This window comes from Rhipicephalus microplus, chromosome 2 (genome assembly GCF_043290135.1).
Source record: "Rhipicephalus microplus isolate Deutch F79 chromosome 2, USDA_Rmic, whole genome shotgun sequence".
Lineage (NCBI taxonomy): Eukaryota > Metazoa > Arthropoda > Arachnida > Ixodida > Ixodidae > Rhipicephalus > Rhipicephalus microplus.
Genome location: NC_134701.1, coordinates 126,474,231 through 126,488,270, shown reverse-complemented (window position 1 = coordinate 126,488,270; position 14,040 = coordinate 126,474,231). Strand labels below are relative to the sequence as shown.

Below are 14,040 nucleotides of genomic sequence, written 5' to 3'. Positions count from 1 at the left end.
GCATGAGACCGATTCGGCATCCGTCGACCTTGAGTCCTCTCGCTCACCGACGATTCTTTAGACGTGCCTTCCTTTTTTCCGCGTGTCTCTTTTACTTGCGTTTCTTCTTCGACTCTCGCACGTATATCGGCGAGCTCCATTTCCCTTCGGGCTCCTCCATCCGCCCTTCATACGGATATGCACCACACGGCGGCACGCGGTTAGATCCTCGCCAAGGCCTCCTTGTCTGCCCGATCACTTACACGACGTACGGGCGAAGGCTGTTCACGTATATACCCAAACAAACACATAACGGAGGGGGGCATTGCAACGAGAATACTATGGGCGGTATTAGTGATCGCCTATGATGCCGCCATGCATCTTGGGCTGTAGACCTTGCCGTTTTTTCTCTTAGCTAACAGTACAACGCACGCGCGTGAAAGCGACTGGGTTGATGCATTCGACATTGTGCGACCTTAACGTCGCGATACGAAAAACAAAAAAAAACACGTTTTTTTACAGCCTAAGGTGGGGGTGCCCATGCGTCTGACGTAAAATCGTCTATAGAGATGCGCAAACCGAAAGGAACCGTGTATTACACGGTGCAATCCTGCAATCCAGGAACCCCTCCAAGAAAAGGAGTTCCAGACACGGCTTGGCTACGTTCCCGCGGCTGCGACGTCGATTTATACGCGCAAGGCGCAATTTTAATGCGCTTCCGTGGAAGACCGCCTCACCAGCTTCAATAGAGTTCTCAATTTTCTTGTCCCTATACACCGGTAGCACAGCGATGAGATCGTCGACAAATTAAGTCAGCAGCGCTGCTAATTATCCGCAAGGAGACTAAACATGCATGTACAGACATAGGCATATATGCGGAGCCTATTCAGCGGCTGCTGTTGGCAGTGGCACATGCATGCACGCTCCGTGGCACGCACCGCGGGACGCACAGTTTTGACCGGTGCGGGTATCGAATAATTTTCGAGGATTATTTTCTGAGGATTGGCGTTTCAGGCAATATTCACAAGCAACGTCGACTCATTCGGTACACAGCCCGATTTCGTCAAAGCGTATAATCCTCGAGGACCATCAAGATCGTCACTGGAGTCCCGCAAGAGTCACGCGTGTATCAAAGGCAAAGTCAAGAACAAGCGACCTCCACCGAAGCAGCTTTCAGGAACGTGCCTCCGCGTTCTAGTATTTGTTCCCTCACTCTGCTCCTTGGCGATATCCTTTCCTGCCGCTTATATAGTAAAATGCTTCCAACACCATATATCATATGACAAGAATGCATCAGGATGTTGCAAAGCGTCTGCACTTCTCGCACAGCATCGGCAGAACCGCGCTGAAACGTGGGGGAAAGCAGCTTGACTCCAGAGTAAACGTTCGTCCACCTTGTCCGAATTTAAACTGGAACTGCATTGCGTGTTAGCCGGACCGATAGAAGGTGTAGCTCGTTCTGAAAATCGAAAGTGTCGCGAAAAGGCACGCCTTCAATAATCTGTCCTGATTGCCCGTCCGTAGTCTATATTATATAGCCCTGTCTCCGAGGTTACATGTCTTCAGCTGGACGCCGGCTATAAACCAACCGCACACATACGCGGTCGTAGGAGAAGCAATTGGGCTAGAACCCCCAAGCACGACCGATTGTGCCGCAGCACACCGGAAGAACACACGCGACAGTCGCAATAAACGATTGTAAAACGATAAAACTCTGCAAGAGGGGGCGCGGCAGTACACGACCACTGCCTGGCGACCGGCGGTGACGGCGAGATGTAAAGGCACTGGGTTTCTGAAGAAAAAAAAGAAGATAGTAATATAAGAGACAGCTAGAGATAGCGGCCTGTCGAAAGAGAGAGGACAATCGACGGCACTAGACGAAGCCGCAATCACTCATCACTGGCGTGGTGCGAGGTTGCGACCTTTAGCTGAAGCACTGCACGCTGCTGAGTCGGGAGAAACCGCAACGTTCGAGGTGAGAAGATCCGCCCTGAAAGATAAGCCTCGCGCGAAACGCGCGGCAGGTCTAGATTACTGATGCAACCGCGTACGGAGCTTTCGTCGTAAATCACGCACCTTTCGCGAACATCGCAAGCACGCCGCGAACTGCGCTTCAAGCCTCGCGTTGTAGTTCCTGCCGACGCCAGGGCTGGACGGGGACGGTGTATACATACTTCCGAGCGCGCGGCACATACTAATCTAGAAGAGTGGGCGTTAAAGTGTGATGCGGTCGTTGCTTCGACCCGCCCCTACCACAGCCGTATACTTCAAGCGCGCACAAAAGGCACACAGGCGAGCCATCGTGAAAAGAGAGTTCGCTTTTATTTTGCTTGCCCGCATAATCGACGAACAATGCGAGGATGTACAAACACGATGAAGCATCGAGAGAGTATACGAAGTGTACAAACGAGATCACCGACGGAACGACGATGTATTCGGAGTATTTTCAACGTCGAGCAAACAGCGCGTGCAGCCGATATTTATATTATTTCGGTACTCTTTCGTCATAGCGCTGTTTTCCGTCCTTAGTGTCCATAATATAGCCTGTTTGCACGCTGTCTCCGTCATAAATTGCGTACCGTCTAGCCTAATCCTTCAGAGTATCTCAAGCCTCGCTTCAAGCCAGCGTGACCAGTAGGGCTCTGAAGATGACAGCTGTTGCAGTCGTTGCAGGAAGAACACGGTAAACGACGCTCTCGTTTGGACAGAGCTGCGTCCAACGCTAAACAAGCTCGCCAATAACGTACGAAGCAGGCGCGGGAACAGTCTGCCAACGTTGCACTGTGCTGCGCCTTCACAGCATATGTGTGTGTGTGTGTGTGTGTTTTTTTTTTTGCTACGCAGCACAAGCATTGCAACACTTTGGAGACCGTAAGGGTATACGCATATATCCACCTTAAACGACCCCAGTCGACCTGGCGGACAGAGGTGGTGTAGCTTGAGCACATCCTTGAATGATTGTGCTTATCGGACGAGAAAAGCATCAGATGGTGTCATTGCTGCTGGAAAGCTGCGCACGACTTCGGTCCCCCTTTTGGCATCCGCCAACTCACCGTGAAGAAAAAAAAAGGACTCCTATATGTATTACACCAGCGCGCTGCGAAAATGTAAGAGTACACTTTGCTACATACACCACAGATTGGATAAACCTCGTTTCACTTTCACTGCGCCCTGCTTAGAAAGTCAGTCTCATCACGCGACGCGCAAATCGCAGCGCATGATAGTAGGAGCTTCACTGGATCGCGTGACAGAATGTTCTTCGCGCCGGATGGCGCAACAAGGGGGAAAGCCGCGGATATTACGACAAGGCGACGAGAGAGAGCCGACCAACGTGGTGGCTGTATACTACAACACACCGCTTATCTCGCCGTACACACACATATACAGGAAGGGTGCGCGGTCGAGCGACTCTCGCAGCCTACACGGACAACAGGGGGACAACGAACAGCTCCACCGACACGCAGGACACGACACGCTGTAGCGCGCCTCGTCCCCAGGTCAGCGTGCATGTGTGTCAGCACACGACGGCCGATGGGGTCGCGCGCACGGCTCGAACGGAGCCGCAATCAATTCGAGGCCGAAGCCTGGGAAGAAGGGAGGGACTCGCCCCAGCGCACGGTGCATCACGGAGGAGGGGTTGCCAGCGCATGTGGGACGCTTCATGCGCACCATCTCGTAGAGCCTCGCTTGCAACGGGGCAGCCGATGCCGGGCGCACTTGGGTGCGCAGCTGGGTCGCCGTATACAGGGCTACATTTGCATACGCTAGGCGCCGCGACAGAGCAGTGAGTGGTCCGCACCCTGACCTCCCGGCGCACTCTTCCACGACCCCGACGGGTCGTCGTATAGACGCCAGGAGAACAGCATCGGTTGAGAGAGAAAGGGACCACGACGCGGCGGCTGTGACCAATCTTTAATGACAGCGGACTCGGCACACAGCGAGCGCGGTTGCGTCAATCGACACATCGCAATCGCGATGGGACGCCGCTTGTGAGTCGCAACGGCTTACATCGCTTATACTTGGAGACCTATGTACAGCAACGCTACACGTGAAACACTGCGTACAAGCCGTGGGTTCGAACCAGAGGTGTGAAGAGGAATGCACCAAGGAAAAACAACGAGAATAACATGGAAAAATCTCCCTGTACAACGTAAATGAGCGTGGAAGAATGAAAAGAAAGGAGTCTGTAAGCACACTACGAAGTCATGCCAATAGCACTGCCTGTAAGAACAAGTCGGCCGTAGTCGCTACTGTTACAGAATATCATTCAGTAACGTTTCTCTAAGAATCACGTTGTCCTAGAATTTCGAACCAGTAGACGACGCACAAAGCACACACGAAACGCTAAGGACCGGTCTTCATTCATACTCAAAGTAAACCGAAAACATTTTTTATTCTTCCAGTGAGGACACGTATACGCTTTCTGGCAGAAAAAAAAAATATCAACGTTGGAAGACTGATATAGGAGTGTCGCTCGTGCTGTGCTCCTTCCTATACAGTCCTGAGCTCGCAACGTTCTTTGACGTGTGCTGTTCTTCTTTTGGCCACTCGGTGGCTCGCCGACGTAATTTGGCCCGACTCAGCAGAACTTAGACAAGAGCCACGAAGGAGATCCGTAGCAAGGAAGCGCGTGCAAATAACTTGCAGCCGCCTCGACGCTACGAGCGCGCCGTATATAGATCTATAAAGCACGTTACCGACCGAATGAAAATGCATCAACTCGACGAAAGAACACTTGTGTGCATCACGAAAGCTTCCCATCACAAATTCCTCGTCATCTCGTTTATTTCTCGCCTCTTCCTTCTCAAAGGTCACGGCGCATCCAAACGACCTTTAGCCATTCCGCTAAGAAACAGTAAATGTCAAAAGGTCGCCACGCAACGCGCGCTCCTTTGAAAGCTACACGAGAAATGCATCGCAAACGCAAATCACAAGCCGGTCCCATTGTGCGGTGTCTCCGCCTCTCTACGCGCTGCACCTTTTTAATTCTGTTCTTCTCGAATCGATACTGGTTCCGTCTTACGGTGCACACACCGCCCCTGTGTGACGGATCTACGCGGGCGTCCGTCGATACGCTCGTCAAACGAGACGAAGAACGACTAAAGAAAAATACAGAGAACAAGTGATGCCCAGTAACAGCGGCGGCTCACGCTAGGCACCACTAGCACACATATGGTGCAAGCAAAAATAAAAAAAAATAAAGGCATAGGCGGAAAAAGCCTATATAAAAAGAATTAAAGGCGAAAAAAAAGCAACGAAACATGCACGAAACAAACGCTCGCTACAGCTGCATCGGAATCGACGTTCTCCTCCGGGTTAATCGATTCCGAAGTGGGCCGGGCCGTGCAAAATGCACGCTGATAGGCAGCAGCGTCTTATTCTATCGTGCGAGGCAGTACACATGTATGCATAAAAAAACGGCGCACCCCGCGAAAGCCGCCGCTGTCAGCCACTGCGATGTTATTAAGCCCGGATCCGAGGCGCGTCGTGGCTACTACGTGTACGCGCCATTCACATAGACAAACTACGAAAACAATAACAATGAAAACAATAACCGAACGATGAGAAACGCTGATTACATGCCTTTCTACTCACTCCAGTCTCCCTCGCAATCTTTCGTGGTCTTTATGGGGAGAGCGAGAGAGCTTATGAATGAGATGAAAACCCTAAAACGCGTTCATCGCAGAAGAAGCTACATAGACGTGCAGTGTGTTGTGCGCGACGGTTGCAGTCGATCACGCATATCTGACCTCGAGCCCCTCCCCTCGGCATACACACACTAGACGCGAAATTAGGCGAAAACCAATCACCGAGCGCGCGATGTAAAAAGAAGAAAATAAAACGAAAAAAAAATGACCAACCGAAGCAACCGCTCTTTGATCAACACAAATTTTCGGTCACTGTTCAATCGAACAAATTCGAACAAACGAGAGAAGCCAACCCACTCCACCAACACGAAACTACGAGAAAAATACGATCGACGAAAAACGAAAGAGACAGCGAATGACAGTGCCCCCCCCCCCTCCTTACCCTTCCCACACACCAACACAACTGCAACGCGACAAAGCAATGAAAAAAAAAACGAACTGAACGGGACTCCACGTGCCACAGAGGCCACCCGAGAGATAACAGTCGTGCATTATTTCATTTCTTCTCCGAGTGTCCGGTTTAGGCGTTCGATTACTCGGCTGCCCTAGAGAGCGATGATCGAACGCCGCTGCAAGGCGCTTGCTTCCACTTCGCATGCAGCGGAGGCAGGGGTGACCCCTTGCTGCGGAATGCAAATATGGCTTCTTGTTCTTAACCCCTGCCCTTTTCGGCGTAAAAATGGGCGTGTCCACCAGCGCATGCGCGATCCGGGTTTCGACATGCGATTACTGTTATTATCATTGCTATACTTATCCATTGCTGTTGCCCGACATGTTGACAGGAGTAAACAGACAGAAAGCAAGCCAAAGGTTGTCCCACATTAGCCGTGGCACCAGATAGTTTATATAGACCACCCCACCGGCACAGTGTCGTATCCACGGGGTGGCACACGGGACCCGTGCCTTCCTCCCCCTCCTTTTTTTTTTTTGTCACGGGACACATTGCACAAAACGACAACAGGAGCACTTAATGCTTGGCTAACCCACACTTCAGATCAATAAATTGCCTCCCCCCGCCCCCCAACCCGAAACAAATTTCTGCCTATGCGCCTGGGCCAGCAGGATCATATATGGCTTTACTGGGCCCCGAAGTTGTTAAGTGAGCCTGTACGACCACATAGTTTCTGGACCCACGGGAAGCTGAACGCAGCCCCAGAGAGAAAGCGTGAGGACAAGGTGATACGTATAGGTCCCGCGCTCTGCCAGACATTGTTCGTAACGTACGAGAAATTCGGGCACTTCGCGGAGACACTAATTGCCTTAAATAACAAGTCTGCCACTCTTGTGCAGTTTCAATACACTACGCTTGTTGAGACATATATATAGCCCGTAAAATTCTCGTAGTAAGATCTCTAGAGGGGCTTCAATGGCGTCGCTCCCGTTTCACACCGACTAAAACACATTATGCGCACCTAAAACCGTGGCTTCTTTCAAGGGCAACAGAATAACAAAGTATTCTAGCCGCTACACAGGTACGCCATTGTTTCCTGTCCTCAGGAAAGCACAATATTTGAAATCTGATACAGTTTCAGAAAATACCCTTTCTACATTCTTATACGGTAGACTCACCATTACAGCGGTAATTTACGAATGCTCAAGGAATAACGAAAACAAGATGTAAATACCTAGGAAATCGTCATTACAATCGCGATAATAGTTTAACAAAGTTTCGCAACACGAGGCACAGCTTGGGAGAGTTGGTTTAGCAATCTAGTAATTTCCCTCTGCCCATAGTCGCCGTCGCGTCTCGGATTTCAATTATCCTTGAAACTTCGCCCTTCAAACACCCTGTCTCATTACCCATCCACTTCTTTCAAAATCAAGTAAACGACAACGATACCCCAGACAGTGAGTATAACAAAACTTTTTGCGGTTTGTACACACCAAAACCACAATATGATCGCCAGGCACGAAGTGGAGGGCTTCTAGAAATTCAGACCAATTCTATAGCATGCATCAACATCGCGCATGTACACAGGCTTCCAACATTTCGCCTCCATCCAAACGAGACTGCCGCGGTCGGTAACGAATCCGCGACCCGACCGAGACAGATCGAAAGCAGAGTATACGCCAACGCTCTTAGAGGCTAGCAATCCTTACATTTGGATAGTCCAACGTAACTGATTCACGGCTGCGTTCCAAAAGTTAGTCTCCATGTCGATGATGTAAGACTCATCAGAAATTGCCAGGGAGCAATCGCTGCAGGCAAAACCGTTCGGCGATTACGACGAAAACAAGAAACAGCTGCGTGATGCAATGCTGTCAACGCGTGCAAAGAAAGGAGGCCGACAGCCGAGGAGACGGCCCGGCAGCCAGACTTATCGATCGTCCATTCCGCCGAAAGTGACTCATGTGAAGGCTCAGTTGGCATCACGTAAGGTGACTCAAATCAGCAAAAAAAGAGGCCTCGAAGCAATAAGGGCAATCGAAATTACGCGACCACGCACCGAAAACGAATGACCACTCGGGCGACATGTCGCACGACTTCCGAACGAAGAAGCGCGTTTTGCTGTAGAGCGTATACGTGACTGCAATCAGAGTGGCCGGCTGCTGGACGGAAGGCATGTGTGTCCTCGAAGAATCATTACGCCCCTGTACACTTTAAAGTAAAAGTACCGACGACCAACGAGCCAAGGACGTCCTACTCCGGTCACAAGTCACTCTCGCTGTCTCTCCCTCTCTAAACTAAGACAGACAGACAGACAGACAGACAGACAGACAGACAGACAGACAGACACAGACAGATGTGTACTCTGCCTGACGAGGCTCAGGCCCCCAACATATACACTGTTCGAAGTATGTGACATACCTTGAACATCAAACAAAATATATAGTGATCAGTGATCACATACATCCATACGGCAGCGACAACCCGAAAGCCTTTAAAAGAGCGAAAGACACATGCAATGTCCTTCATAGGGAACAACCGCAAAGCGAAAGTGCGAACATGGGATACCCGTTACAGGTGGCCTCGGTCGCACGAAAGAAAGACGAGACCTCAAACAAAGCAGATGACTTTAATGCACACACGCTGACGAAGTTTACCGGATCATACGCCCGCTGAAACACTCGTAAATGTAATACAAACTCGAACGACCGAAAGAGAAAGTTTATAGTAAGACTTTGTGCGGTGTTGTTGATTTCTTTTTTTTTTTTTTTAGCGAAGAAGCGCCATAGGGGATGGGTCTGTATGTACGTAGCCACCAGCGGTACATACCTTCTCTGGAGCGGGTATGTACCACAGGGGATGCGAGATGGCGGTACTTCGAGTGTTCACTAGATGAACGCACGAACGGACGGGCAGACGGATGGACAGACTCACGGACGAACAGACTAATTGGATGGACGCACGAACGGACGGACCGAAGCGCGGACGGGCTGACGGACGCTTCGCCCCAATCATTCACTCCGTGGATATGTTGTGATTTTTTTTTAACTTTGTTCTCATCAGTGTCTTTCCGAACTGGTTATCCCGATCGTCTCAGATTCGTTTGAATGGTGCTTCATTTTTGCTGTTGTTGTTCGGTTGGTTGGTTGTCCTTCATTTATGTTACAACCGCACTCAGTATGAGCTGTAACAACGTGGCCGTGGCAGAAGGGGCTACAAAGCTACACATTGAGACCGGTGAAACAAATTGGTAATCAAATGCGAGCAATAGAACTAGTGTGCATAAGCCACGAAATTGTTCTCCACGTCTGCGCCGCCGTGCAGTGTTAGCGCCACATCGACCGCACGGCCAACGTTTTGAAACTTATGCCGAGCGCGACTGTACAGCCTCTACGAAGTGTACTGTAATAATAGTGAATATTTGTCGTGGTTTTACCTTCCAGAACCACGATATGATTACAAGGTACGCCGTAACGGCAGGCTACAGTAATTTCAACCACTTTCTTCTTTCTTTTTTTTTAAGTGCGCCTGATACCTACATTGGCATCTAGCAATTCCCGTCCATCGAAGGCCGCCGACGCAAACGGGATTCGATCCCGCGACCTTCCGCGTCATGCATTCGAGCACCATAACGGGTACTGTGTGGTCAATCATTCCCTTGCGGGCACGATCTATTTATCGAGGCGAGAACTGCGACAACTACTTGGCAACCAACGCGTTTCTAAGAAAAGAAAAAAAAATGAAGAAAAAAAAACAGACCGAATAGCAGACATATTACGCTGGGGAACCAAAGGCATCGAAACGGCGTAACACGGCAGAACAGGACTCTCTCGAGACGGCCGGTTACGTTGTTTCGAAAGACTTGGGTAACAACCAAATGAAGAAGCAAGAAATGAGAGAGGGGGGGGGGGAAGAAGAAACGTCGTCCGGCTGTTTCTGGACGTATACAGTTTAGCGCGGCGGCAAGAAAGAAAGAAGAAAAAATGCCACCGCACCGTCACGATCCAAGGGGGCGGCAGAAAGTTATAACGCAGCTGCTGGCGCGTACGCAGATTCGCCTTGGCACACCGCACACACACAGTCGTCGCGACCGAACAAAGAAAGAAAAACGGGCTACAGCAGCAGCGGGAGAAGAAAAACGAGATCGTGTCTCCTAGCAACGACGCCAGATGTTCTAAGTGGCCCGCTGCAAACAGTTCGATCATGACACACACCGCATGCACACACTCTCACGTCCTCGATGACAACGGCGTAGTAAGTACATCGAGGTAAACCCAAAACATTCTGCCTTACCCCCTTCAATGGCTCCGTTTCAGACGCGAGCCTACGAACGCGAAGGAACCGGGTACTTGCAGGACTATAGAGCAGACGACGAGAGATCCGCCAGTGGCGCTGGATGACCAGGTAGAAACGACTCTCTATGAGTCGGTCATCCTGAATGTCATCGATGACACAAAGACCCGCGTAGTTATTGCTACTGAAGGCACGGCGCGTCAATGTGGAAAGCAGAAAAAAAGTGAGTAGGGGAAAGTTCGAGAAAATTCCGCCAGTGGACGACGCTCGCAACAAACCTGTTACGATTGTGACGTCGTCCGCAAATGTTACTGCTGCTAGCTTGGTGTGACGCAGCAAGTATGTAACAAACGCACAATAGGCAATCAAAGTTTGATCATCTCTACAGTAAACGTAGTCGTTTTTAGCAGATGGCATGCGTCGATTACGGCGACGAAAGGACTTGCTCGCCGAAACCAACTGCTGACCAGTCGCTCCTTCAGCGTGTAACTAAAGCTACGCATACATGGTCGTTCTGGCATTGGGGATGATTTACCCATGTTTTCTGATCTAGGGAACCCGCGCAGTCACCACGGAAGTGAGCTTTGCTATGAGACGGCGTACGCGCAATGCGTACGACACCTTGATGGTGGCCGCGCGCAGTTCACGGGGCGAACTCGAAAGCAGTGCGGTGGGTCAGCTACACGCAACGTACGAACGCGAGAATACAGGAGCCGTTTTAACGGCCATACATACACATGCATACGTACAGTTTTGATCGACGAATACAGCATGTCAGCATGTAGTGTGGAAAGCAACTTTGACAGCACTGAGATATCACGCGCGCGTTGACAGCCGATACGAACAGCGCTACAGAAAGCAAGACATGCGAAAGCCACGGAGGAGATCGAAACAGCTGTTTTAGAACGACTGGCGGAACTTGCAAACAAAGATGACTCGCGCCTTTAAGGGTGACATTTCGAATATCGCGAGCTGCCGACGACGTCGCAGCAGCTGGAGAGGGCCACGCATGTAACTTGCGCAGCGAGAACGCGGCGCTTGAATCATTCCGTCAAGCGCCAGAACGTTTGCATATGCTGATCTCAGCTGCTGCGGTAACGCGAAATCGAGGCCACCTTCATCTAGGTGCCGATAAAGCAGCTGCATTTAAAAAAAAAAGGAAAGAAACAAACTCACCAGACAAAGTTGAGCACGAACATCCCGCGGTACTTGGCCCGCGCCACGGCGCACATGAGGCGTCGAAATATCCGCTGCGTCTTGAGGCCTACATGCCGGGCCGCGGCGCTGTCTACGTAGCCGCGGTCGAGGTAGTCGCGGTTAGGACACGACGCGCCGACCGCCAGCGTCGAGGCTCGAGGCACTTGGGAGGAGGGGATCGTCGTGGAAGAACGACACGTAGTGGCATCATGCGGTCGCGGGGGCAGCGCACCTATCTGCTCCCTCGCGCGCCCGCCGCCACACGCATGACGACGTCTCGGCAACAAGCACCACAACAAACAGCACCGCAGGTACTACGTATGGACAAGAGCACACATCCACACACGGGGCCGACTCCGGCGTATAAGTTACGCAAACGACGACGTAAGAGGGAAACAAAAAAAAAATCGTGAAATATCCAAGCACCCACGGGGGACAGGAGGACGACGACGCGAGCGGCACGAAGACTCGCTACGGGACTGCGCGCACTGCGAGCGCAACCGCTCAAGCAGACGACGGCCGCCTCAAGAGCAGCGGGCGAGCGGCCGTGACGTCACCTCCCCTCAGGTGATGCGCCGAGCAGACGACGGCGCAAACGCGCTGCGGCCCTCGCGCGGCGGAATCGCTAACTACGACCTGCGTTTTCGGTGCCTCGGAGACCTTCGCGGTCGCACTACCAATCCCGGGGCCCAGCCGTGATCGTTGTGTGCCACGAAGCCATCGAACACCCGCTGAAGCAGGTGGTTCCGCTTGCAGTACAGAGTGCGATATTCTTGTAGCTAACTAAAGCTCCAGGGAAAGATCCGAGCCTGCGATTCTACTTGAACAAAGCGAGCCAATGCTCGTAATAACAAAATAAACGTTAGAATGTAGGCTTCACCCCCCACGCGGTGGCACCGCAGTGGAACAAACCTCCAAGATAACGCATAGCGCGGGTGCTCGGAGGAGAAGCACGGTGTGCTGCAGAAACCACAGTGCGAAAATCGAACACGGAACACAGCGAAACATCCTTATTCGTGCGTGGTTATAACATATATATCCCTGGACACTGATGACTAAGCCGTTCAAGCCAACCATTCGTACTGTTCCCTTAAGTAGAAAAGAAGCCATCACATGTAAGTGAACTACGTGGCTCCAAGTTTATATCGCATTTCGTGATTTTGAAACAAAGAATATCAAGAACGAAGTTCACTGATTGCAAGGTGTAACTGCTTAGCTTTGGATATGAATACATTGCTGGACATATTTTGACATTTCCACAACAGAAATAAATATATTTAATTTTCTAAAAATCACTCATATATTTAAAGAACTGAGTACTGCAGGTAGCAGGCTATCTCAGATCTTCTGGCAATGTCACCACGAACAACAGCATAATTATTCACAGAACATTCAGTTGTATTAGCAGTATAGTTATAATGCTACCAATTGATGGTACTATCGACTGCACTACTTATAATACTGTCAACAGTTCATCGATCACAGTACTGTCGATTGCTTCTTTAGACTACTTCGAAACAACTATTGAAGCTATAGATAGTCAATTTACCTATAGTTTTGCATCAATAGAGCACACACGAACGCGACACCATGTTTCACAGGGAGTGCACACATTTCGCTTTGTGCGCGCATCATGTAAGTAAGCTTGTTTACAAGACGTACACTCAACCCGCTGTATGCTTCCCTCGTATGACAGACAGGCAGAAAAACTTTATTATGCTTTCCTCGTACGGGGAACTATGCAACGGGTCTCCATTCTTTGAAAACAGTGTGATAAAAAGAGCTTAAACGTGTGCGTGTGTTAGCAACGATGCGGCGATTGCTGAAGGCTTTCTTTGCGTCAACATGGCGTGGCGCAAACGAAAAACCCAGCGCTGCGCAGTAATACACTTTTCTAATGCATGCTGGACGTCTAGTAAGTTTTGATTCATATTCGAACAAAGCAACAACGCGACAAGACAAAAGACGAGGGAATGTGTTAATCAAGCATTCCTGTATTTGTTTTTGTTTAACAGGGTATCCCGCATAAATTTATGCAAAACTACAAGTAATAAAATCAGGCGTGAGTCGGGGCTCATGTGACAGGAGCGCAGAGGACACAAAAGGTGTCAAGAGGTGTGCGTGTCACCTCTTGTCCCAGTCTTCTCGCGCACTTTTTTCAATCGAACACCCGGTAATAACCACGAACCTCGAGGCGGTGAAACCAAGCGCCTCCTCCAGTCCGCCAGCAATATAGCAGTGTATACAGTTTAACGCACGTAGCTCATTTTGAGATGTAACCACTTTCCGAGTGTACTATTTTTATCTGAGGTACCTGAAACCTACCTAATTCCCTTGCTGCAATCGAATAATCTGCGGCTCGCGAAATCGCAGTTATTGATGTATAGTTGTCAAGCTCCGTGGATAGACCATTCCTTTCTGAATTGCCCTCGGGCCCTGAGAGCATGGAAATAAATAAATAAATAAAATTATGTTTACATGTCGAGTCAAATCTGTTATAATCAAATGATCAACAATATTTTTAGGGGCTGTTAT

At 50.2% G+C, this 14,040-nt stretch overlaps 1 protein-coding gene across 2 annotated transcripts in view; it reads right to left on the bottom strand.

Annotated features, from left to right (window-relative positions):
• Mob2 (MOB kinase activator 2) overlaps positions 1 to 14,040 on the bottom strand; it is a 163,570-nt gene that overhangs the window by 114,417 nt on the left and 35,113 nt on the right. The window contains exon 1 of one of the 2 annotated variants that reach the window (XM_075886786.1): positions 11,485 to 11,890. The exons of the other annotated variant lie outside the window; for it this stretch is intronic. Coding sequence (XP_075742901.1) covers positions 11,485 to 11,540 — 56 coding nt within the window. The 5' untranslated portion in view covers positions 11,541 to 11,890. Of the gene's footprint in view, positions 1 to 11,484; positions 11,891 to 14,040 lie in introns of those variants that run through there. 2 annotated transcript variants of the gene reach the window in all.